Source organism: Dromiciops gliroides, chromosome 2 (genome assembly GCF_019393635.1).
Source record: "Dromiciops gliroides isolate mDroGli1 chromosome 2, mDroGli1.pri, whole genome shotgun sequence".
In the NCBI taxonomy this organism is placed as follows: domain Eukaryota; kingdom Metazoa; phylum Chordata; class Mammalia; order Microbiotheria; family Microbiotheriidae; genus Dromiciops; species Dromiciops gliroides.
In genome coordinates, this window is record NC_057862.1 from 655,689,659 (window position 1) to 655,716,784 (window position 27,126).

A 27,126-nucleotide genomic window follows, 5' to 3' on the forward strand; every position below is an offset into this window, starting at 1 on the left:
GCTAGTAAGTGTTAAGTGTCTGAGGCTGGATTTGAACCCAGGTACTCCTGACTCCAGGGCCGGTGCTCTATCCACTGTGCCACCTAGCCGACCCCCTCTTGACTTATTCTTAATGAAAGCATGACGGCTCCCTGTGATCACAGATCACGGCTTTCTCTTCTCATCGTTTATTAAGCATTCCTCAAAGAAGAATTTTGCCAGTGATCCAAGTCTAGTCTGCTTGGCCTACAATTGGTCAGCTCCATGTCTGCCAATCAGGACATTCACGCTTCTCTAGTCCCGAAGCACCTTCACGTTCTCCACTGTCTACCAAACATCGGACATCTGCGCCTGCCAGTTCAGACCCTGAGACGGGCCCCCTAACCTTGGTACTTGACTATCAAGGGCAGCTAGGTGTATCCTCTACTCGCTGTCCTCCATGACGTAGGTACTGGTTTCTATCTCCATTTTACAGGAGTTGAGACAAGTTCAGAGGGGATGTGCCCATGGGCAAACAGGCAGGACCCAAGAACCGAGTGTTGGAGGATTTTATGGCTGCTTAACTCTCCTCACTGTGCAGGTGAGGAGAACGAAGTCAAGTGGCTTCCTCAATAGCTCATGAGTGGCAGAGCTAAGGTTTGAATCCAGGTCTTGACTCCAAACCTAAGGCTCTATCATGCCACCTGGGGTTTAACAGCTGGGGCACAAGTGCAGCTTACTAGCAGCAATTCAAAACTGTCTGATATTCTCCCTGAGAAGAGAAGGCTGGCTCTTTGGTATTGGCCTCCCCTCTGTCAGAATTTGGAATTGATGTATTTTAGTCAAAATATTTGTTGTATTTACCTAAGTTTTGGCTTCTCTATTTTTAATTTTAAGGATATTTGGGTAATTTAACTTCATATATCTTATTCAAAAAGCCTCTTGCAGCTCACACGTTTTGGGGATAGGGAAGAATGAAAGGAAAGAGGGAGGGTAGAAGGGGCTATGGGACAACTGCTCCTTCAGTTACCTCTATCAGTGGGGCAAACTGCAGAGGGAAGTGAGGATTATCTGCCTGATATAGGGCCACAGATAAGGGAGGAAAGGCACCAGGTGCAACTAGAGAAACTAGCTTAAGTCTTGAACAGTGCCACTGGAGTTACTGGGTCAGGGAGGGTATGCAGAGTCCTCACAGTTTGCTGCCTCGGGCTCACCACCTTGTACTGCTAGGAGGGCTCTGTCTTCTCTGGCCCAACCCCAAGTTGGCCCCTCTCTCTATAAGCCCCCAATGAAGCCATGACTCACCTCATAAGATGCAAACTGTTTATAAGCAAAAGGGAAGATCGTATGAGATCCGTCAGTGGTTGTCTGCTGGGAGCCAATCACCCTTCTAGTGTCCCTCACCTTCATCCCTCCTACTCCCTCTGCACCAACCTCTTCCCAGATGGGACAAGATCCCCTGCCGCCATTCAACACTTATTGCAGCTTGGCTGTTGGGCCCCCAGTTTTTCTCCACTAGACCAGTGGTCCCAAGCCTGCAGGACAGATGGAAGAAAGGGCCAGCTGAGTTGGTAAAAATGATTACTTTCCCTCTGAACCTAATAGGGCACATGTATCAATCACCTATCAACTACCAGAACAATCTCAGGCTCAATGGGGAGGTCATGAGATTAAGAGGGGGAGGCAAAAAAAGCCTGACGCTCCCCTGTTTCTTGGCATCACAAGCAAAACTCCATTAAAATAAAATCACACCAAGCATCTTTTATTGAACATTATTTTAATACCATATCAAAACACCTTGACTAATGAAGAAAGCTTTTCCCCCAAGCTTTGAACAATTTTTTAAACGTTTTAAGTTTTTTCTTTTTTAATATATAAATACATAAACCTATCCTGCATGGGCTGATGCCACGTGTGAACGTTGATGGCTAAAATGTTCTCAAACAGAGTGCCTGAAAACAGGGGTGTGGCTGTACCTCTTTTCCTTTTTTTTTTTTTAATAAATTTTTAAAAGTTTTTTGAAAAAAAAAAGAGAGAGAAAATATCCACAAGGGTCTAAGAAAAATGTTCAGGCATCTTTGCAGGACACTTGTGATTTTTAGATCCTCTGAACTGTACTGAAGACCAAAGCTGGGTGAGGGAAGGGGAGAAGAAATAGAGATGGAAGAGGAAGGGAAAACAGGAGGAAAGGTCTTGGGAGTGTTGTCTTTTGGCAATTAGGAGTCCTGACACCGAGTGGAGTCTAGGGCGAGAGGAGGAAAGTGCAACCAAAATGGAAGATGGGCATAAAGGTCTAAGTGGGGAGGGGAGGGGAGGGGAGGGGAGGAGAGGGAGAGGACAAGGAGAGGATGCTGGCTGTGAGGACTTGGCTGGGTTCAGTCACGCAAAACAGGAATCTTGTAAACATCACCAGGAAAAACACCAGTGGACACTAGACTTGTTTGTTTGTTTGTAAACACGTTAAAGACAGACCCACAATGCCTTTCAAAGGTAAAAGAAAATGCCCTTTCCCTCCTGGGATGGGAGTGGGGGGAGGACTGCAGTTGTTTCTTCTTTCAAATTCATCCTCATCTGATTTGGTGTCCTCAAGGGAGAAGGGGGGAAACAGCTCTCTCAAAGTCAGTGCAGAAGGGTGCCCCGTCCCCATGGGTCCCAAGCTCTGTCTGGCGCCTGAGAAGCTTTGTCTTGGGGACAGGGGGCTGTCCTTTTGTGGACTGTAATAAATAAGCCGTGCTCCGTCTGGCCAGAGGGCCAGCAGCAGCTCCATCCCACCAGAGACCCGGGGGCCCAGTGTGTCATGTCTGCTGTTGGTGTCTGGGGGGAGCCCCCTGAAGCCAAACATCATGACAGGATTTCAGGATCGCAATTCAGCAACAGGCTCCTCTCCTCTTCTCTCCCCATGGCATCAATATTTGAGGTGAAGGTAAAAATAGCAGATGTCCCTGATTGGTCTGACATCATCTGTTCTGGGGGTTTAGTTGAAATAAATAAAATAAAATAAAACAAAAACTAACCAAAACCGAAGAAAATAAAAACCCAGTTGAGGAGCTGGAGTGGATTAGAGGGTGTTGGCGGGTTTCCTTACAAACAAAACACCAGCCCAGAACTGTGAAGGGACAGGTGGGATGGGGGAGAGGATGGTCAGCAGTAAAGCAAGGTGCCCTGGGAAAGAAAATGAAAGATCAAACCCCTCAGTCCACACACGGGAAGGGCAAGAGGGTGGGGAAACAGCCACTGCTGACAGTCCAGTGAAGAAAGTCAGCAGCTCAGTGGTGGTTCTGCTGGGAGCCCTCAGTGTGCAGAGGGACTCCCTGGCAGAGTCCACCTCAATTAGATCCCCCAGGACATCTGAGGCAGGGTTTTCTCTGGGAGAAGCCCCTCCAACACTGAGCCTGACTAAGCAGGAAGCTGAAAGGATGCAGTGACCCCGCTACCCCAGGTTTGTAGCACTAAGTATCCTTTCTTTCTGTTTCTACCACTGTTTGTGATTTTCCTGTCCCAACTGGTTTCAGAATTATGCAGTGGCCCAGTGGATAGAGAGCTGGCCTTAGCCCACGGAAGGTTTGGGTTCAAATCCCGCCTCTCACACTTACTGGTCCTGTGACTATAGACCAGTCACTTAATTTCTCAGCAGTGCCCGAGAAGGTGCCCATCTGTTTTGGCAGAGGGAGTTCTCCATACCAAAATGAATCAGAGGTTCAGTTCCTAGCACTAATTATGTGTGCCCGTAAGTCAATCCACTTTATCCCCCCTTCTACATAAAAGCATTCTCCTCTCGTGAAGCTGTCATTTTGTACTATTTCCCCACCCCCTTCCTAGGGTTTGGGGCGCTAAGAATAATGCGGCTTCCTACCCCCACCTGAAGCAACAACCCGCAAATCTGCCCAGGACCCTGTAGGCACCCTACTTCACCTTAGGGAGACCTGGCCCCAAGAGCACTCTCCTGCAGAGAGCGGCTCACCTTTGAGAGGAGTCAGCAAGCATGCCTGATGAGTCAATCGGAAGGGTGCTCTGGACAGGATCTGTTCACTTCAAACCATGAATCTATACAGCTGAGGCAGAGAGAGAGAGAGAGAGAGAGAGAGAGAGAGAGAGAGAGAGAGAGAGAGAGAGAGAGAGAGAGAGAGAGAGAGAGAGAGAGAAAGAACGCACACAGATCATCAGGCACCAGCGAGTCCCCTTCCTCACTGCCATTCACATTTAAAAGGGTGGGATTCCCCAACAGGAGTTTAAGCCTTAACTAGGAAAAAGGATTACTCAGTAGACACCCCCTCCCCCAAGAAATAAGACCACACAAGTGCGACTACACAGGACCCTGGGGCAGATCCAAGGACAAGGTCCTGACAGATCACTCAAGCTGTACGGACGTAAGGAGACCGAGCCGGCTCTTGCCACTGGCAAGCTGGAGGACCCTGGGCAAGATAAGATACTTGATGTCTGAGCCCATTTTTAGAGGTTTAACACAAGTACCAGTCCTTTCAGCTAAAACATTCTATGATTTCTGAGCCCAGGAGGATGGGGGAAGCCTCTGCTAGGAAATGGTCCTCCCAAACATGGTGGTGGAGGGCAGACACCTAAAGATGGACAGAAGCAGATGGGCTAAGTCTGGGCTGGGGGTCATCGAAACCCAGGCTTCTTAGGTGAGGCGCTCAAGGATCACAAACAATTCATAGTATGGGGGTACCGGTGGAGCCGCAGCTGGCTGGTCAGCACAACTAAGCAGTTGGGGGGAGGAGGAAAGGAAGAAGCTGCTCCTTCCTGACAGTGCCCAGGAAGAGACCTGGATACAGGCTGGAATGTCAAATCAGGTGAACCCCACTGGGTAAGAAAAGGAGAGAACGACGGAAAAGGATCCCACTGTTCTCCTCAGGTCCGTGCTCTGCTTGGCCAATCACAGTTGGGGATCTTCAAAGAAAGGGACCGGATAATTTGCACATGTTCTTTCCTGGGGCCAAATGTTTTCTTACCCTGATCCTGTTTCCTTCCAAGGCTCCCCAGGGCCTGACCAGACCGAGTCCCTGAGTCAGTGAGTTCCATCAGGTCATCCTGGCTCATCGCCTGCTCGCTAAGAGTCTCGCCACTTCCTGGGCACTCTGAGGACTTGGTGGGCCAGGGCTTTAGAAAACCATGTTAGCCAGGAACCGTTTATGACTACCAGTGGGTGGGAAGGTGAGGGAGGGAGGGAACTGCTGGGGGAAAACAGGTGGTGTCCCACAGAAGGTACACAATGTCTCTTTAGCAGAGAACATGGAATCATCAGGGAGGAAGTGTCTTCTTTCCAGTTGGAAACAAGATTGAGGTGCTGTGGTAGAGCACGCAGGAGAAGCCTCAGCAATGCTAAATATAGCAGCTTTTAGTGCCGCGCCTGAACAGGTAGTGCTTATTATTGTCTCCAAGCCCTTCTCTGAAAGGAGGCTGCTGGGCACCCGCCAGCCCTCACCCAGACCACCCTGCATGACCCAACTCAGTAAGGAGGAGAACGTGGCCAAAAAGGACGATGATTGCATCCTGCAGCTGGGGGACGGAGTGACAGAGTATGGGGGACAAGGCACAGCTTCCTACGTGACTGCGGCTGTCCAGGGAAGGAAAGCCAGAGGCAAAGGCAGCCCCAGCCCTCTCTGGCTTGCCCCTAGCCTGCCGGCCTGATGGATACCTGTGTGACAACAATCTTCTCTCTGTTTTTATCATCTGCCCAACGTACACCCGTCCCTCCGGGGCAACACCACTGTGAGGACAGGGCACCCTCCAAGCTCAGCTCCTCGTGAGCGTCCCGTACCTTTTGTGATAGATGCAGAGACAGGGCAGCCTCGCTATGGTGTCTCCCTGAAGTAGCTCCTCCAGACAGATCACGCATTCACCTGCGTCTTTAGTCAGCACATCATCTGTAAAGGACATGAGAAGAGAGAGCACAGGCAGCATTAGGCACTGTACAGCTATGTCCTGAGCACAGGATCATGCTAAGCAGGGAGGGCTAAATGAGGCATGGTCTTTGACCTTTAGGACTGTCTTTTACTGGGAAAACAAGGCCCAACAGATATAGGACGGCAGCTTGTGGGGAAGGAAAAGATAAAAAAAAAAACCCATACCAATAAAAAGTAACAGATGATTAAGTGCCAAATGAGTGGTACTAACAATAGAAGCCACCGTGGGTTGTGATGGTGAGGGTAATATTCATAGAAAGGGTGGAACCTGAATTAGGTTTTGAAAAATTGAGAGGCTATAGAGTTAGAGTAAAAAGGAGTGTATTCGAGCCAGAAGGAATGGTGGGGAGAAGGAAGGGAAGAAAGAGGAGAGACAAGGGGAGATCAATTCTGAGAAGAGCAGGAAGAAAAGGTCCACTCGGGCCGGGACCCTGGCCCCAGCCGAGAGCCCTCTGCTCTGGGGGCCGGGCCAACTTCCTCCTCACAGCGACCACATTTTCTCAGGGCACGCTCTTACCAAGGCCTCTTTTGGTCAGGCTTGGCTGGCCGCCGTGGCCGTTCCTGTAGTTCTACTGATCTCAGGGGCCTGGCCTCTTTCAGAGAGCTCAGAGGGTGGGGTGACAGCTCTACATGGGACTTCAGATTCCTGCAGATGTCATCTGGCTCGTGGGCCTCAAGCCTCTGGTCACGGCGGGGGGATGGGCTACTGGGCCAATAGGAGAGAACACCACGGGGCTGCCCCCATTGTAAGATCTCACTCCTGCCTGGTCCCTTACAGACTTGTGCTGTCCCATTTTAAGTGGGCTAGTCAGGGCTCTGCCATGAGCAAGTGCCTTTCTTCCTGGCTGACTGCCTGAGACAGGCCTCATCCCACACAGAAGCTGCTCCAAACCTCTCTTCCTCTTCCAGTCTCCTCCCTCCCTCCACTTCCACCCTTGGTACTGTCTCTCACACTCTCCTTCTGCCCCTTGGTTTCCAACAAACAGGCGGCCCTCCTTGCCAAGGCCAAGGCCCTCTCTATTCAGTCAGTCAACTAGAACTTGCGAAGGCCCTACTCTGTACCGGGCACTGTGCTGATCACTGGGGAGACAAAAAGGGCAAAACAACATGATGCTCTCAAGGAGCTCAGTCAGATGGGGGAGGCAACGTGCAAACAAGACCTAGGCTGGACAAACTGGGTGTAGACTCTGGAGGAATGGGAAAGGCTTCTTGAAGAAGAGAGGATCGTAGCTGAGGCCAGGGAAAAGACCAAGCATTGTGGATCGCCCAGCATGTGTTGGGAAGGAGGGGGTAAGGAGTCCAGAAAGGCAGAAAGGGCTTTTCTATTTGATCCTGGAGGTAAGAGGGAGCTACTAGAGACCTGCAGGCTAGGAAGATCAATATGACAGCTCAGGTAGACCCAGCTGTGTGTAGCTAGGGTGGCAGTCTGGGCCTGAGGTGATGAGGGCCAGTCCCTCTCCTCCTCTCTTCTCTCGCAGATTGCGTTCTCAATGGTCCCCCTCTCTCCAGAATTTTCAAGTCTCCCAATCCTTAAACAAATCTTCACCAGACCCTAATATGTCCCGAATTTCTCCTCCCTTTCTCAAACTCCTGGAAAAAACATACCTTTCCTCACAGCCTCCACTTTCTCTCCTCTTACTCACCCCTGCAGTCTGGCTTCCAAACACCTCATGCAATTGAAACTTCTCTCTCCAAAGTCAACTATCTTTTAATTCCCATATGGGAAGGGCTCTTCTCAATGCTCATCATTTCCCACTTATCTGTATTGGTCTGGGCCAACTGCCCCATCCTCGTGAACCCTTTCTTCTCTCTGGCTTTTCATGATGCTACTGTCTCCTGGTTTGCCCTCTCTGTCTGACCACCTGTTAGCCTCTTTTGCTAGCTCATCATCAATTAAGCAGCTGGGGCATCAGAGAACTCTGGGCCTGGAAGACCCAAGTTCAAAGCTGGCCTTGGACACTTAACTAGTTATGTGACCCTAGACAGAATTTACTGTGTTTTGGTTTCCTCATTTGTAAAGCGGAGATAATAGTACCCACCTCCTAGACCTGCTGTGGAGCTCAAATGAGACCATTGTGACACAGTATGATGTGCCAGGCACATAGTAATTGCTATGTAAATCTTAGCCAGTATTGCTCCTTATACTGTCACACCTCCTAACAGTGGGTGCTCCTGAAGGTTCAGTCCTAGGTCTTCTTAGCTTCCATAGGCTTAAAACCCACCCCCAGTCTCTTCACTGAGCTTCAGGCCCACGTCACCAATGATCCATATTGGACATTCCAAACCAGAAGCCTTGGAGAAAACTCAAACTCAACAAGTCTCAGGCGGAACCAGTCATCCTTTCCCCCAAACCTCCCCGTTCCTGATGAAGGCACCACCATCCTTCCGGTGTCCTAGTTTTATAACCTCAGCCTTATTTTCTACTCCTCATCCCCCTCCCCCCCCCATGTTATCAATTGTCAAATCTTGGCTCTTCTTCCTTCACAGCATCTCTTACCTCTGACTTCTCCCTGCCCCTCCACACACCCCCTTGACTCTGCCTGAGGGTCAGGCTCTGAACAGCCTCTTAAGGAGGTTTCCTTGCCTCTAGTCTTTTGCCCCTCCAGCTCTAATAAAATGCAGATCTGAGCATGTCACCCCCCCCAACCCCCACCCCAGTAAGCCAGGCCCAAAGCTCCCTATTGCCTCTAGATTGGGATAAAGTAGAAACTCCTCTGTTTAGCTTTTTAAGGGCTTCACCCCTTGACCCCAAACTGTAGTCCTACCTTCACTGGATATTACTTCCCCTCCTATACTCTGCAATCCAGCCAAATTGTCTTTTCTCTGTTCTTCACCCCTCCCCCCATCTCTTCTCTCTGTGCCTCGGATGCTCTTCCTCCTCAGCCTCATCTCCCAGAATCTCTTTCTTTCAGATGCAGCTCAAGCTTCATCTTCTGCAGGAAGATTTTCTGGATCCCTCCTAACTCCCTTGTATTGATGCTGTATATACTCATACGTGTATCTGCTGCCATTCCCATTAGAATGGAGGCTCATTACCGCATTCTTTGTACCCGTATCCCCAGCACCTGATAAACAGCAAGTGCTTAGTAAATGCTTGCTGACTGATTTCTCAGTTTACCACTGTTAAGGCGTCTCACACCAAACATTTGATTAGAAATGAAACAAGTGCCTTCCTTGAGCCAATTCCTTTAAATGAGCCCCCGTACCTCAACGTGTATAGAAATATTTTTTTGGATTTGAAGAGTGATTTTATACTTATCCCATTTGAGCCTCACACACATCCTGTGAGGTGAACAGAGCAGAGCAGAAGAGAACAGATCACATCACTACCACTGGACATATGAAGATACTGCCTCAGAAAGCCTGACTGGTGTAGACCCAGAACCCTTTGTTCTTCTGGCTTCTATACTCCCCTAATGATTTTGATGGAATAGGACTATAAAAGGAACATGTACAAAGATTACATAGAGTGGTGATATTGCATAGTCTAAGACATCACAGTCTATGGAGGAAACACAGGGTAAGCCCCAACCCTGAATCACACAGGTTCCATAGAGTCAAGAGAGAATCAGTTCATAACAGAGAACACAGTTAATAAGCATTTATTAAGCACCTACTATGTGCCAAGTACCTCATTAAGCACCAGGGATACAATCCTTCAAGGAGTTCAAAATCTAGATTGGGGATAATAAGTGGACATAGGTACAAACAAATTATATGCAGGATAAATAGGAAATAATTAAAAGACGAAAAGGCACTAGAATTAAAAGGGCTTGGACTTAAAGGAGATAGTGTTCCAGGCATGGGGGGTGGCCAGAAAAAATGCCCAGAGCTCACAGAGATGGGCCAGAGGTGGCCAGCATTAGTGGATCAAAGGCAAAAGGAGGCTGGAAAGGTAATGGGGGGCTAGGTAAGGAAGGGTTTTGGACGCCAAACAGAGGATTTAGAGAATAGAGAAGGCTGATGTCTGATTCCTGACTCACTGGGGTGTGTATCAAGTGGTCATCCAGCGGCCTGGCTCCACATCAAGTTAACTGAAGAATGTCCATTGAAAGTGAGACAATGAACAATCAATTGCACCAGAAAGGGCAGAGGGCACACAGCACTTCAAAGTGGAGCAAGATCATAGCGTTTATCATTTTGCAGACAGCTAGGAAGAAGCCCCTCCCTTCCTCCCTCCCTCTGAATCTGGAAAATAAAAGGACCTGACTAGACCATCACTGTAAAGCTCCTTAAGGCCTTTTGAGGTCTAAAAGTCTCTTTAACACCTTAGGATACAAGACAGTATTAGTAACTACCTTTTCTAGTTAGTTACTCTTCTCTTTAGTCGTTGTGGTTGTGGAGTTGTATCTAACCCTCCGTGGCCCCATTTGGGGTTTTCTTGGTGAAGACACTAGAGGGATTTGCCATTTCTTTCTCCAGCTCATTTTACAAATGAGGAAACGGAGGCAAATAGGGTTAAATGACTTGCCCAGGGTCACAGACAGCTAGGAAGTGTCCGAGGCCAGATCTGAACTCAGGAAGATGAGTCTTCCTGACTTCAGGTCCAGCACTCTATCCATTGCACCCCAGAGAACTTCCCCTTCTCTTTGGCAATACTGGCCAAACTCAAAGAAGGAAGAGAAGGGGAAGGAAGTGATAGAGGTTTCACTTTCCTAGGCTACTCCAATATCAGCTGAAAGATGTATTCAAGCACACTGCTTCGGAAGGGCCCCTGGTGAAACTGAGGCCAGAACAATCAGGAGAGCTGGCCTCAGGGCAGAGGGAGGGACAAGAGATGCCCATCCCTTCTGAAGAAGCCAGCACCAGACTGGCCTGTTTGATCACTCTCCAATTTCTGCTGCCTCTGCCATTTTGCCCAGACATGGGCATCCTCTCCCCAATGTGTTGTCTTTTCTCCCATTGGGATGTAAACTTCCTCAGGAGAGACTGTCTTCTTTGACAGTATTTGTTTCTTGTCACTTAGCACAGTGCCTGGCATACAATAAGTGCTTAATAAACGCTCTAGCCACCCAGCCACCTACTGATCACTTTCCAATCCTGCACTGCATACTTAGACATGGAGCTGATGAGGACTGGTGAGCAAGGAATCACTTGAAGGCTGGTGGATAAGGGTGGTACAGTGCTAATGAAATCCCCAAGCTGGCACAGAAAACAGCATGGATGGGGCAGCTAGGTGGCGCGGTGGACAAAGCACCAGCCCGAGATTCAGTAGGACCTGAGTTCAAATCTGGCCTCAGACACTTGATACTTGCTAGCTGTGTGACCCTGGGCAAGTCACTTAACTCTCATTGCCCCACAAAACCAAAAAAACAACAACAAAAAAATAGCATGGATAGGACAGGGCCCCTCTGCTGAGCTCCAAATACAAAGCTTGCTTAACCTAGCCTGCACAGGTCCTTCACACAAAGATGAGGGTCCTCCCCCATGTTTACAGCCCTGAGAAAAAACAGCAACAGGGCAGATGACAGTTAGTCATGCAGCAGGGTAGACCCTGGGAGCCACAGGAAGACCAGCTAATACTGAAGATCTCTGCCTAAGCCCGAGGCCTGAAATATAGCCAGCTAAAATGCCATGTCTTTCATTTCACTGTTTGAACATAAATAATATCTGTGGTTTCAAGAACACTAAGTTCATATCAGTAATTTCTACCTTACTGAAAGAGTTTCAGATCCCTCAGTGAAGCTGTTTAGTCACCAAGCATTTATGACTTACTTGCTTTTTTATTATTGCTTACTGTGTGCCAGTCTCTGCCCTCAAAGAACATACAGTCTGGTAGGGAGATGATTTAGAAATAACCAGAGACATATGAACTCTGTCACTCCATAAGCATGTACCAAGTGTCTCCTATGTGCCAGGCACGAGTAGAGGGAAAGGTACCCTGAAAAGGGAAGATGGGAGAAAAGTGAAAGAGAATGCTGGGAAGAAGAACCTGGGGGCAGGAGAGAAAACTTGCCCAGCTTCCTCCTCCCAGAAAGCTCTGGGGCTTTTAAGTTAGTTTCTGAACTGTTGTAGGTTCTGGCAATTCCTGGACATCAATGTCAATGGAGTGGAGCACTGGCACGTAGAGAGTGGCTCACTACAGAGATCTCTGAGAAAGTATGGGGATAATGGCTAAAAGCAACAATGCTTCAAGGTTTGGCTGGGATTGTCATCCCTAAGGATCCAACTCTCCCTTTCCCACCTCCTTTTGGAACAGGTCTGCCTTCACATTCCTGGTCAAGTCAATAAGCACCAGATAAGTGCTAAGTGCTAGGGCTACAAAGAAAGGAAAAAACAACATTCTGTTCTCCCCAGAAGCTCACATTTTAATAGGGGAGATAATATGCAAACACTTCTGTATAAACAAGACAGAAACAGGATAACTTGAAGGTAATCTCCAAGGGAAGCCACTAGCATTAAGAAGGATCAGGAAAGTCTTGAGAAGGTAGGATTTTAGTGGGGACATGGGGGAGCCGCAGGCTTCACAGCTTGGGGATACAAGAGACAGCAAAGAGAGCTGGAAGGTGGAGGGTCTGGTGAGGATCGGCAAGGAGGCCAGTGTCACTCAAGCATAGGGTACATGGAGGGCATCAAGTTGTGAAGGATTTAAAAACAAACAAGGGGCAGAGGGAGTTTGGGGAAAGGTCAAGGCTGTGGTCATAGCTGCGCTCCAAGAATAGCAATTTGACAACTGAAGGATGGATTGGAGAGGGGAGAGATGAAGTAGGGAGACCAACTTGAAGACTGGAAATAGTCCGGGGGCGACAGGGCTAGCGGACAGAAGGGGATGTCTAAGAGAGACATTATAAAGGTCTAATTGACAGGACTGGCATAGACATGGGTGGTGGGGAGGGAGGTGAGAGTGAGGGGTTGAAGGTGACACCAAGGGGTGAGCCTAGGTGAAGGCAAGACGAGGGCACTTTCTATAGTAACAGGGAAGTTAGGAAGAGAGGAGGGCTTGGGGGTGGGAAGGGAAGATACTGAACTCCATTTTGGACAGGCAGCTCAAGACATCAAATGTGCAGCAGAAGGTGCAGACTGAATGTTTTGGAGAGCAAAGTTAGGGCTAAGAATCACTTGTCAAGAAGGAATCTATGGGAGATGAGGAGATCACCTAATGAAATAGTACAGTGGGAAGAGTTCCCACAGGGTAAGGAGCCTGGGGGGACACCTATGGTTGGGAAGTGCAGCCTAGATGAAGAGCCAGTAAAGGAGATGGAGGAGAAGGCAGACAGATAAGAGAAGAAGCAGGAGAGAGGAGAGTATCAAGAAGAGGATCATGGGCAGGGTCAGAGGTGCAGACAGGTCAAGAAGGAGGAGGATGGAGAAGCAGCTATGGAATCTGTAGTTTCACTTGGATGAATGAGGTCAGAAGCCAGACTCTGGAGAATTAAGAAGAAAGTGAGAGTAAAGGAGTGGAAGCACTGACTGCAGGTGTCTTCTCAAAGAGTTTAGTCAAAAAAGAGAAGGGAGAGAGAGATGGGATGATGGATGGATCCAGTGAGGGACTTTTGAGGATGGGGAGATATGGGCATGTTTCTAGGCAGTAGGGAAGGAACCAGCGGACATGGAATGACTGAAGATTAGTGAGAGAGGGGATGACAAAGGGGACGATATGCTGGAGAAGACAGGATGGAATGGGACTGCTTGTGTGGGTAGAGGGCTTTGGCTCAGCAAGGAGAAGGTCTGCTTCTTCATGTGAGAGAGAAAAGTGGTAAAAGGCATTTGAATGATAGGATTTGAGGGGAGAAGAGAGAGCCCATGCTGAACGGTTTCCATTTCTTTCCAGTGAAATATGACGCAAAGTTCTTGTCTGAGGTGGGCATAGGGGGTCCATAGGAGGGTTGAAGAGGGGGATGAAAAGGCGTGGAAGAGCTGTTGAGAAGAGAGATAGTGGGTTGGTTAGGGAGGTACCAAAGGACTGTCTTATGTAATGAGGACCCATTAATAAATAACACACATCTGTATAAAGACAGCGTGGTCAGTGATCTTGGCCTGGGATGAAAGAGAAGAGGTGGGGAAAGGGCAAGGCGGAGGATGAAGGCCATGGGCACCGAACGCTGTATACTCAGAGAGTGGATTTTATGACCAGGGAGGACTGGTGGGTGGGTGGGATGGGGGAAGGCCATTGTAAAACAAAAGGGACCAACTCAACTTGTAGGAAAAAAGGTGGTGGTTTGGAGCTTCCAGGAAATAATACCCAGGTCTGTAACAAAGGGACCAGAGTTCCCCACCTGGCTTTTAGCCAGGATAAGGGCAAGGACAACACTGGGACTGAATAAATTGGTACAAAGCTTCATGGTTCATAGCTGCTCAAAGTCCCCTGGGGTGATGTGGTGGGATGTATTACAGGGCTGGAGCCTCCTTGTACTTGTCTTCTAGAGCTGAGCTCGCCTGGGGCGGGGCCTTCATTTTGTGGTCATCCTTAGGGGATGGCTAGAGTTGAGGAGGTCACAGCAGTTGTCTGCCCAGTGCCCTATGCAGTCAGCAGGAAAAAATGAAGGCCATTCATTAAGAGCTTCCCCCCTTTCACATTCAGTGAACCTTCTTGCCAATTCAAGCCTTCGACATGCACAATGCACACAACCCTATCCTGCGCAGACAACAGCTTTACCGTGAGCCCATGAGGAATACCCAGAATCCAAGCAGGGACAGAGGAAAGGGTTTATTTAGGTTGTGCAGGGGAAGAGCGCGCTGGCTCTGGAGATGTGGGATCTGAATTAAATCCTGTCTCAGACACTGACTGTGCAGTGCAACCCTGGGCGAGTCAGCCCGTCTGCCTTAATTTTCTCATCTGTAAAATGGAGAGAATAGCTCCAACCTCTCAGGGTTGTTACAGGAATAAAAATGAGACAGTTGTAAAGTGCTTTGCAAACCATAAGGTGCCACATGAATACTGGGTATTTATTAGGATCCCACATTGGTGAAGGATGAAAGGTGAAGGGTTTTTTTTGTCTTCAGAACAGTATCCTACTCATGATGAGCATTAAAGAGTGTTGGGAGCATATAAAATGGGGAAGGGAGGTAGAATGCAGAGATATTAAACAATCAAAAAAAATCCACCCCTTGGATCCTTTGCCCTAAGAATCCAGTCAATAGCACTGTCGGTCTGGCTTGACTAGGGTTGTATCTGGTGGCACCAGATGGTTGTTGATTGGTCTACCATCCAGATGGTCAATTAGCTTTCAGAAATCACAGTCCAAGCCAGCCAGGTAGTCCGCTTCTACATGGGAGGTGAGGAAGACAGAAGATGTTAATGAGGGTTGGGACATCCATTATATCTCTACCAACTGAGAGAAGCAGAGTTGTGGAAAGTACTCCTGGTTCATTGGTTGGCAAAGAAAGCAGCCAGCCTCCCCTCAACCATCAGCAGGTGGGCTGACTGCAAGCATGTGGAGAAGGTAGAGCCAAACTCAAAATTACCTCTGAGGAGCCTCATTTGGAGGAGAGGAAATGGGCCAGATTGCAGGGAATCCACAGTCATTCGTGGTTGATTTCAGGGAGGAGAAGGGTGGAACAGCGGGGGCTATAGGGATCTCTGGCCAAAGATCAACCCCCTAGCCCATGAGACTCTGCTGGAGTCTGAAACGAACCATTCCAGGAGGGAGAGAGAAATCCCAATGTGCACATCATCTTTCTGCCAACAAAGCATCCAAACTCTTCATCTGGAAAAGGAGACCCATTCTGCCTGCCTTTTAAACCAGCAGCTGGGAGCAGGAATGCACATTCCCTTCAGGTCTGATGACAATTAAAAATTTCTGCCACAATTTACTGAGTAGGGAGGTGTAGCCAGGGGGAGAAAGCCCTAGCGAGTGATACAGAGACAGTCTCCTCCCTCTGACCTCATTTCCCAACTTTGCTCCCAGACTTTCCACTGTCAGTATGCAGAGGAAGATTTGGCTGGCCAGGTTCCCATGTGATGGGGAAGGTGTAGTACCACTCTGCTGCTGGCACTGACAGCTGGCCTAGATTACTGGGGGAGAGGAGAGGAGAGGGGCTCGGAGACAGACGTACACTCACAACGTTCCAGGGCTGTGAGGTACAATATAGTCAGTGTAGTCTAGGGCCAGTGGATTGCAAATCTGACCACTTTCTGTAGACAGCCTCTTGCAGACCTTTCTCCTACTCTCAGCCACCCAGACCAAGCCAATCTGTAACCTCCAAAGTGGAGCAGTCCCACCAGGCTTGGTGAGCAGCTTCTTTCAGCAGGGCACCCCGACACCCACAGTGGAGTCAGACTCCTGCAGCTGTAACAGCAGCCAGTAACAATTATTATGCACCTAAATATAGATGATTAGGTGCTATAATGTTAACTATACCCTGCCTTCCAAGAGCTTACATTCTAAGACAGATATTAAGTGGGGTTTTTTTTGAGGGGGGGGAGAAGGGGGTGAGAGAGGTGGGGCAATGAGGGTTAAGTGACTTGCCCAGGCTCACACAGCTAGTAAGTATCAAGTGTCTGAGGCTGGATTTGAACTCAGGTCCTCCTGAATCCAAGGCCAGTGCTTTACCCACTGCACCATCTAGCTGCCCCCTTTGTTTTTTTTTAAAGACAAATATTAAAACAATATGAACCCAGTACAATAAAAAAAAAAACAGATGGATAACAAAAAACAGTGACAGCACAAATTAAAAAAGGAAATACGGTATTTGCCCCAGTGAAGGATGTAAAGGTTTCCCCACCCCACTTCAGTAAATCAGGTCCCACTTTGCTTGCTTTAATGATTGCTGATCTAATGCTTAAAAAGCCCAAACCCAAATCAATACTTTAGTCTCCCTTCCTCCCCCTTTCTGCAACCTCGTTTGTCTCTGAGGTTCACTCATCCATCTGTATCACCTGGATCTTTGCTGCAGTCATCTATCAGTTTCCTTCCCTTTTGTCAACAAATCCAATTTCTGACAAATAGCCTTCCCTCTCTACCCCATCCCTGGCCATCTTATGGGGGCTTCAAGATAGATTCTGATGTCCTCCCAAACTGCCTGACCTCAGTTCATCAAACTCCCACAATATAGATCTTTACCCCCAGTTCAGGGGATGAACCACAGGGATGGTTCATCTCTCATTATCACCCTTGACACAAAATGCTAGAATTCTTCTCTTTGACCATGAAGTCATGTCCTTCCATCTGTACTTCAACCTCACTACAACTTCCAGTCCCTTGTCTACCATCACTCTCCTCCCTTCATAGCTAATCAGTTCAACTTGGCCTTGCCTTCTACCCTTGAATTCCTGGTGTCCCTTCCATTCATGTCGGACAACTCCCAAACTCACACCCAACCACTGTCTTTTTCAGTCCTATTTTCAGGCTGCTGGAGGTCACATACCTGCTAGCCAGGCTCCCCGCACAACAGGGGCTCTCAGGGCAACACAAGAGATACTTTAATGCATCCTTGATTGACTGCCTATGTCAGTCTTTTTTCTCAAGCCCCCAACCCTAGTCCACCTCTCAAAAGATTTTTTTTTTTGGTTCGGTCCATCCCCACAAGGGCCTTCATTTTCCTTATTCCAAGCCTCAAAATCCTCTCTTCTTCCATTCACCATCACCTTTGCTCTAGTTCATAAGAAAGAAGTGGATCTTTTTCTTGAGAAGGCCAACTTTTCATACTTGTGTCCCATATCCTATGTTCTTACCTCTTAAGAGTGAGGTGTCTAAGCACAAAAATATTATATTATATACTTAAAACACGAGTTGTAGATGAAATCCTAAATCTCCACTTCGTGCTGCTTGCTTGTTAAAAAAAATGCAAGTGATGAATTTCACATGCCATTTCCCAAACTATAGTGCTTGTCTGTGCTTCTCCTTATGACTTCCCTCGGAGCTTATCCGAACATCCACTCCTTTTCTCTTTCATGTTCAGTATCTCCCTATCTACTGGATCTCTCCTCAGAGTCTACAAACATTGTAGTATCTCTCCCGGAGGAAGTAGGGTGGGGTGGCTAGGTGGCACAGTGGACACAGCACCAGGCCTGGAGTCAGGAAGACCTGAGTTCAAATCCAGCTTCACACTTACTAGTTGTGTGACCCTGGGCAAGTCACCCGACCCTGTTTGCCTCCATCTTCTCATCTGTAAAATGAGCAGGAGAAGGAAATGGCAAAACCACTCTAGTATCTTTGCCAAGAAAACCCCAAATGAGGTCATATAGGGTTGGACATGATGGAAACAATTAGACGACAACACAGAAGGAGCAGGGAGCACAGAGAATAACACACGACCCAGAGTCAGGAAAATGTAGATTTCGAATTCAGCTCTGGACTTCCTTGCTGTGTGACCCTGGGTGACTTGACCACTCTCTACCTTGGTTTCCCCATCTGTAAAATGGGGATAATAATAGCACCTCCTTCCTGGAGAAGATCAAAGTGCTCTGTAAATCTTGAAGAACTACATAAACGCTAATTAATTTCCTGTTTTACTCTGAGCCGGTTTTATTCACTGCTTTTACTTTGCTCCCACCCACACGCTTCACAATCCTACAACACTCTACTTAAGTGACTTTATGTCCAAAGATCTCTTCATCGTTAGGTTCAATGGCTTTTTCCCAGTCTTCATGCTGCCCAGTGCTTGACTTTGGGTAGTTCTTTCCCAGACCATGACCACTGTGCTCGACATACTCTATCATGACTCCTTGGTGAACCAACTCAACTCTATACCACCTTCTCCTCAAATCTTTGCCCCCCCCTTCCCAAATCCCAAACCTAGATGACTTCCCCCATCTACCTCCTTTGCTCCTAATCACTTGCTGCTGAACAGAGCCAAAGAAAATCACAAGACCATGTTTACTGTGGCCATTACAATTTTATGTTCTCTAATCTCAGGTGGGCTCTCATGATATTTTATTTCTCCCCTCTCCAAGGCAGCTGCTCCAAACATTCTCATTTCTCCTCCAACTTCCCACCCCATCCTCTATTTCAGCTATGGACCTCCTTCCATACATCACTAAAAGCACTGAGACCATCTGCCACGAGCTCTCCTTTCTCCCCATTCATGCGGCTTCCCTCATTATCTCCTCTCTCACTCCCCTATCAGCTCTTCTTGCCCAGGCCAACCTTCCTACATGTACTCCTGATCCAATTTCTCCCAACTTCTCCAAAAAACTGCCCCTACTATCATCCCCATGGTCTTTTAAGCTTCAATCTCTCCCTAACTGCTAGCTCCTACTCTGCTTCCTGCAGCATGCTCCAGTCTCTCTGATCCTTTAGAATGCCTTACTTAACTATCCTTGCAAGCTCTCTTCTCCTTTTTGTGGTTCAACTCCTAGAGAAAACCATCTATATTGAATGGCTTCACTTCCTCTCCTTTTAATTGCAATCTGGCTTCCTGACCTCATCGTTTAAATGAAACTGCTCTCTCCAAACTGACCAGAGGTCTTTTACTTGCCAAATCTACTGTCCTTTCCCCAATCCTCTGGCTTCTTAACTTCCCATCAGCATTCCAGTTAAGTACCTTGTCCTCCCGGATGCCCCTCTTTCCTTCCCACATCCTCCTACTAGAAGAGCCGGTCCTCAGTCTCCTCTGTTGGTTCTTCACCCACCTCTTAAACAATAATGGTGAGTGTCCTCTGAGGCTCTGTCCTGGGCCCTCCCCTCTTTTCTTCCTATATACTATAAATTATGATCTTTTTGGAGTGCTATACATCCATCCCTCATCTCCCTCTTGACCTACGGTCACACCTCATCAACTGCCTCTTAGACATCTTGAACTGGATACATCCCATAGGCATCAAACTCAACATGACCAAGAGAGAGCTCATCATCTCTTCTCCCAAACCCTGTCTTCATCCCAGCTTCCTATTACTGTCAAGAGTACGACCATCTTCTCAGTCAAGCAGGCTCAAAACTCTGGTGTCACTCTTCCTCAGCCCACATGTTATCTATGCCAGATATTGTCAATTAAACACCAAAAATTCACACCAATTTTTTGGGGGGTGGGGCAATGAGGGTTAAGTGACTTGCCCAGGGTCACACAGCTAATAAGTGTCTGAGGTCGGATCTGAACTCAGGTACTCCTGAATCCAGGGCCCGTGCTTTATCCACTGCGGCACCTAGCTGCCCCCTCAACCTCGTTTTTTACATTTGTCTCTGCCCCATTTGATTTCTAGCTCCTTGAGGGTGGGGACTGTCTTTGTACCCCCAGTGCTGTAGCTTGGTGCCTAACATACAGCAGGTGCTGAATAAATGCTTGTTGATTGATGATGTGCAACGTACCCTTAACAATCGAGAACTGTTAGAGATTATTCTTTCATTTTAACGATGGACAAACGAACCTACTCTCTCTGCCATTAGGTGGCAGGCCCAGGGTCACAAGAGAATCAAGGGGCTTATTAGGATGGAGAATTAACTATTATACAGTTGGTTTCCCAGAATCTTTCAAGGCTCAGGGTGGGCACCACCACCTTCAATCTTTTCCATGAGTCTCCTCCCTGGGCATCAGTGCTCACTTCTCCTCAGATCAGTCTGTTATTATTTGGTAAAGTTCTTAAACTGTTCATGTCCTTTGACTCAGCAAGAACACTGGGAATATACCAGGTGTACAACACCCCCCCCCCAAACATTCATGGTGACACTTTTTGTGGTAGTAAAAACAGAAAGAATCCCAGACAACAAGGCAGTATCTACTCATCATCAGAGAGCTGAACAAACTTTCACATATGAATGCAATCATTGCAATGCACTGATAAAAGGCAGCTGAGCTCAGATTAAATGCAATCACCCATGCAAGTGAAGGAGGTGGGTGGCCCAGTTGTACTGTCAGACAGAAAGGATGACTGCAACAGTGACACACACTGCTGCCTGTAGAGGGCTAGGGTGAAAACTTGGACACCAGGGAAGGAAAAATGGCCTTTTTGCTGGAATAGGACTAAGTTCTGGCTAGGAGGTGATCATGAGAAGAGTGGGGATGGGAGCTAAGGGAGAAGTAACAGAATATGGTTAGTGAAGGACAATGAGGAACAGATGATCACTATGCTTCACAACTGGAAGGGACCTTATTGAGCACCTAGGCCAACACTTTAATTTTGAGGCCCAGGGAGTTAGTAAATTGTCAAAGAATCACTGCTAGTTAAGGACAGAACTGTGGCTAAACCTAAATCTCCTCTTGTCCCAGTGCCTAACTTTCTTGAAGGGCATGGAAAAGGTAAAATGATGGCAACTTCCTTCTCCATAACGACACCTCCCAATTCCTACATAACCAGGATGATCTGCGCCCCCCGCCCCCGGCCGCCCCCACCCCCACCCCTCGGAAACACTCAGTGCGCCTGTCCTTCACACCTAAAGGATCTAGGTGCTATGTATGGGTCCTGGGGATGAAGCCTTCCTTTTCCAACTTGAAAGTAACCTCAATGGTCCAACCAATTTTTCCCGGATTATTTCTTGAGAGATACTGCCAACAGGTATCAGAAGTTACTGCCTTATCACCCTTAAACATTAATCCTAGATACTATGTCTGCAGTGCCCCATGGCAAACTTTAAAGCGGCATGAGTACCATCAGCTGATGGCCAGAAGGGTGGTAAAAAAAAAAGATGAAGATTTAAGTTTGGTCTTGTCTCCTTAAGAAGGTAAAATATAAACACAAATAACAACAATGATACCATAACAGTGTATTTTCTAAGAGTGCATTTTCCAGATCAGGAATCTGAGGCAGACAGAGGTAAAGTGATTTGCCCAGGGCCACATAGCTAATAAGTGTCTGAGACTGGATTTGAACCCAGGTCTTCTGACTCAGGCCCAGAGCTCTTTGCACTGTGGTGTTCCCTGGCCTCCCAGCTACTCCCTTTGTTAGAAAAAAGTTAAAGATGGATTGAACTGGCATACACCTCTGACAGATCATAACCCTCTAGGGGGCAGGGATTATGATTTTATACCATGCCTAATGCACCAAGGGAGCTTAATATTAGGGAACTAACCCTAAGTGCAGTTTGTTTCTATCTTGGATCCATATAGCTCTCTCCAAGCCTGTGATTTTATTGGTGTAGGGCAGTCCTGGATGAGAACCCTCCACTGTCCTCTGCCAGGCAGGCTGGTACCTTCTCTGCACCCCAGAGTTTCAGGGGTATCACTCAGAATACCAAGAGTAGGGCAATCAAACTGTGCCTACCCTTTCACCCAGCAATACCACTACTAGATCTGTATCCCAAAGAAATCATAAAAAAGGGAAAAGGACACACGTACAAAAATATTATAGCAGGTCTTTTTGTGGTGGCAAAATATTGGAAATTGAAGGGATGCCCATCAACTGGGGAATGGTTGAACAAGCTGTGGTTTATGATTGTGATGGAATACTATTGTGTTGTAAGAAATGATGACTAGGCAGATTTCAGAAAAACCTGGAAAGGTTTATATAACATGGTGCAAAGTGAAAAGAGCAGAACCAGGAGAATGGTGTACACAGTAATGGCAATATTGTGTGATGGCCAATTGTGAATGATTTAACTCTTCTCAGCAATACAATGATCCAAGACAATTCCAAAGCACCCATGACGGAAGATGCTCTCCACATCCAGAGAAAGAACTGACAGAATCTGAATGCAGATGGAAGCATACTTTTTCACTTTATTTTTTGCTGGTTTTTTACTTTTGGTCTGTTTCTTCTTTCACAACTGTGACTAATATGGAAATATGTTTTACATGATTGCACATATATAACCTATATCAAATTGCTTACCATTTTAGGAAAAAGGGAAAGGAGGGAGGAGGAAAAATTTGGAACTCAAAATTTTGTAAAAATGAATGCTTAAAATTGTCATTACATATAATTGGAAAAAATAAAAATACTATTTAAAAAAAGAGAAAGTTTGCAGAGCACTGAGTATTTTTTTTTTAAAGAATGACAGGTTGGAGTCAGAGGAACTTTTCATTTTATCCTAGAGACAAGAGGGAAGCTTCTTGAGTAAGAAAATGCCATGGTCAGACCTGCGTCTTAGGCCTAACAATTTAGCTGCCATGTATAGGATGGATTGAAGAGAAGAATGTGGAGATAGGAAGGCCAATTAATAATTATAATAGTCTTGGTAAAAAGAGTCTGAATTAGGGAGACGCTGTGTATATATGTGCTGGTAGAATCAACAAGACTTAGAAACTGGCTGGATATGGAATGTGAGGGAGAGCTAAGAGTAGAGGATGACTTTCTAATTTTGGATCTAATGATTCCTTTCCATATGGAGAGAGCTTCACAAATTACAATGCACTTTCATATTATTATCTTACTTGGTCCTCATCATATCACCCAAGTAGGAAGGGTAGGTGGTATTACAACCAATTTTTTATAAAAAAGGAAAACTGAGGCTCAAAGTGGTCAAGTGACTTACTGAAGATCACATGATTAACAAGTATCAAGGCCAGGACTAGAAACCAGACCTTTTGATCATCCTGTGCTGCCTCTGTGTTCAGCTACTGGAGACAGTGATTGACAGAGCTCTCTGCTACAACCAGACTTGTTTTAAAAGAAACTACTATATGTATTTGGGAAGGGAGATTAGAAAGTCTTGTGTGATGTGCTATTGCTCAGAAAACTGCTCTGTTGTCTACCCCTCACCCTGGGTCCCACGTTAAGAGCACCAATGGGTAGAGCTGGGCTTGTGAAGATACAGGAGAATGTGAACGGACAAGTCAGACAGGTAACACAGGGCATACATGGCAATAGATTAAGAACATGGCAGACAGCTGTTCTCAGGGAATAGGGAAAGCATCCCCAGGGGAGAGGAATGCTAAGTAGCATACTCTGATGAAAATAATCAGTAAGGTCAGAATTGGGTCCAATCTAGCCCATAACTCATCTACAGGTTTTTAGGACATAGGTGACAGCTTAGCCTACTAATTAAAAGCCCTCTCACATCTAGATGAGGTCATCAAATGAAACTAGAGAGATATGACTACAGATCCATGTTTTCAGGAGCAGAGACTGAACCAATGCTCCCTTCCCCCAGGGCAAATTTAGAAGGGATATAGGTAATAAACCTATTTTCTTTCCATTCTTCTTTCCCTCCACCTCCTGGAAACACAAAATCATTCTAACAAATCTGCAGACAAGCCAATACCACATTGGCCATGTCCCAAAAACAGATATTTCATTCCACATCTTGAATCCACCACTTCTCTGTGAGAAGGTAGAGTCCTCTGGAATCATGGTTGGTTACCGAACTGAAAAGAATCTTCATAGTTGTCTTTACAATATTATCATTCTCTGGGTTCTGCATCAGTTCACACAAGTCTCCCCAGGTTTTTCTGAAACCATCTCCATCCCCATTTCTTATAGCACAATAGGATTGATTCCATCACATTCTTTTACCATCACTTATTCAGTAGTTCCCCAAGTGATTGGCACCTCCTTAGTTTTTGGTTCTTTGCTGCTACAAAAAAGAGTTGTTATAAATGTTTTGGGAACATTTGGGTCCTTTCCCACTTTCTTTGGTCTCTCTGGGGAATGGGCAGACTTAGTATGGTCACAGGGTTTACCCGGTTTAGTGACTTTTGGGGAACAGTTCCAAACTGCTTTCCAGAACAGCTGACCAAATTCACAGCTCCACCAACAGTGCATTCACAGGTCTGTTTTCCTACAATCCTTCTGTCTGATTTCCGTTTTTTTGTCATCTCTTTCAATCTGATGGGTGTGAGGGCATGAGACCTGAGAATTACTTTAATTTGTATTTCTCCTCCTTTCATTAGTGATTTGGAATATTAAGATAGTTTGGACTTTTCCTCTGAAAATTGCTCGTTCATATCCTTTGTCCAATCATCAATTAGATAACAGAATCTCACTATGTTAAAAGGTAGTAAAGAAAGGGGTCAAACAGAAAGCACCGACAACAATGGAGCATCCACTCCATTTTCACAGAACAGGGGAAAAAAGTGATGCATCTGTGTCAACACGGTAATAATAATCTCTCACAGGCAATTTAGCCTGAATTAGACTAATGTTAAAGGTGGCCCAGAATCCACTGGTAAGACTCATACATGCTGATATAAGCAAGACAAGGTATAAGCAAACTTAAATCTCAGAGCCAGAATATACCATCTAAGTCTAGGAGTACATACAGTTAATTAAGGACTACTTCTCTCTCCCTATTTTAGAGGGTGCAATAATTCCCTGCTAAACATAATATTGTTCACTAAACACAGGATGCAGAAGAAAAGTAAGCAGCAACCTTGAAAGTGGGGGCCTCCTGAGGGAGGTCTGTTCAGATAGTCAAGTCCCTCCCAGGAGGGTCCCAAACGGCTGCTTAGGTGAAGTTGGTTCAGCCCTTTTCTTCTAAGTGCTTATCAAAGGTAAATAAAACAGGGGCAGCTAGGTGGCGCAGTGGATAGAGCACCAGCCCTGGAATCAGGAGGGCCTGAGTTCAAATCCGGCCTCAGACACTTAACACTTACTAGCTGTGTGACCCTAGGCAAGTCACTTAACCCCAATTGCCTCACCAAAAAAACCCAACCCAAACAAACAAACGAACAAAAAAGGTAAATAAAACTAATGAACAGTCTTCTGTACCCAAGGTACCATGCCTCTAGCATGTCACATAAACCAAAGTCAACAATCTCTCCCTAAATCTCCTCATTCAAGAGTCCTGTCCTCCCTTCAGAAGTTGCCACAAAGCATCATCTCACTGTACCAACTAGGGTTTCATAGCCCTGGCCCCCAAGAGAAAAGCCCGAGGAGAATAAATGGGATATTTAGTAACCTGGGGTCTTTCTCTTTGGGACTTAGCTGTGCAATGTGGAAAGTCCCACTGTTGGTCGCTGCTATCCATGTCATGCTCTAAGGTCATGATTAGGAGGTACAGCATTCCTAGAGGGTCCAAGTTTGGTTTAGATACCATCCAGATGCCACAAAAAGTGTGGCTGGAAGGATTTTTAACTCAAGCTTTCATGTCAAAAAGACCTGGGGAAAGGAAGGGTATGAAATGACCAGAAACTAAACAGCTAGAGTGTGAGTGATCCCGAGTCTGAATAAACCCAACCTGTGGATCTCTTCCCCTTTTCTCCAGGACGGCCTAGGCCACATGCCTCAGACCTCTCCCCTTCCCCCCATGGCCAGCCTCTTTGGAACTGAACCAGTCTGGGGAGTTTGTTAGCTCCCTGACTGTGTAAAGCTTTCTCCGCTCTACACAAACACTCCTGCCAGAAGGGCTTCTCCAGTAGCAGAAAGGCTTTGGAAAACAACTCGGGCTTCGGAACATTCTGATCCAGAGAACACCTGAACATCTCTGCCACTGACTGGTATTCCCCATGGAATCTGCTGCTTTGGGTCCTGAAGAAATGTTGGAGAGAATCGAGGCCTGTTCTTACCATTGTAGGATAGGCGTGGTTTGCTCAAACACATTATAAAGTGCATTTCCATCTCATCAGAAGCCACAGACTTAGAGCAAATTGGGCACTTGAAACCTGAAAGAGAGAAGAAAACATGATGAGATGTCTTTTTCTAAACCAAAGATGTGCACACTAACTATGGTACATATTCAGTTAACCATCATCACAGGGAGAAATCAAATTTACTCATTTGTTCATTCACTCAATACTTTCATCCTTGGTTTCAACATCCTAGCTTGCTAAAAGCCCCATCCTCACCAAACTTCCCCCTTGCCTCGGCTCTCCCACTAATGCTTTACAAACAGCAGCAAAATGTCTGATTTCAGTTCTGCTTTTTTTATTAGGGGCGGGGGGGAGGGAGAGAAGATGGGCAGCAAAAATGAGGAGACCTCAAAATAAGAGACATGAATAATCACCTCTTGAATTATAGCAGGCAGCCCAACCCCCCAACCACACTTAGGCAGAGAGGAGAGATGTAGATAAGCTTGGGGGAAGGAAGCACCTAGTTAAAAGCAGACACCATCAGCACTCCTACCTCATATTCTGAGGCCCTTCCCACCCTCTTCCTCCTACACATCACGGACAAGGAAGGCAAAGTTACCCTCACTGACTAAGCAGGGGTCTGGCTCTCTGGCTGTACAGGCTCAAGATATCTATGTCTCTGTCAACTACCAAACAGGAATATCTCGCAAAGGCAATGAATTATGTTCTGGGTTTAGAATGCAGCTAACCTCTTCCTATCTGACCTGCACCCTGTTGTTGCTACCCCTAGATCTGCACAAAGAAGCCTTGGCTTTGTAAACAGGAGCATTAAATTCAGCCCTTGAAGGATTCAGCCCCTGGCTTCTTTCAGAGTTTCATACAAAGTCTGACTAAGCTTTAGAAGTGTATTTCTTGGGGGCAGCTAGGTGACGCAGTGGATAAAGCACTGGCCCTGGATTCAGGAGGACCTGAGTTCAAATCCAGCATC

The 27,126-nt window shown here is 46.7% G+C and overlaps 1 protein-coding gene across 3 annotated transcripts in view; it reads right to left on the reverse strand.

Moving 5' to 3' along the window:
* Positions 1-1,860: 1,860 nt before the first annotated feature.
* Positions 1,861-27,126, reverse strand: part of ZNRF1 (zinc and ring finger 1) — an 87,952-nt gene continuing 62,686 nt past the window's right edge. Inside the window, exons 2-5 of one of the 3 annotated variants that reach the window (XM_043981921.1) lie at positions 26,136-26,231; positions 5,735-5,840; positions 3,920-4,010; positions 1,861-2,919 (exon numbers count right to left, since the gene is read on the reverse strand). In XM_043981921.1, the coding sequence (XP_043837856.1) occupies positions 3,953-4,010; positions 5,735-5,840; positions 26,136-26,231 (260 nt within the window). In that variant the 3' untranslated portion in view covers positions 1,861-2,919; positions 3,920-3,952. Of the gene's footprint in view, positions 3,121-3,919; positions 4,011-5,734; positions 5,841-26,135; positions 26,232-27,126 lie in introns of all 3 variants that reach the window. The other 2 variants (XM_043981920.1, XM_043981919.1) reach the window with 2 other exon arrangements.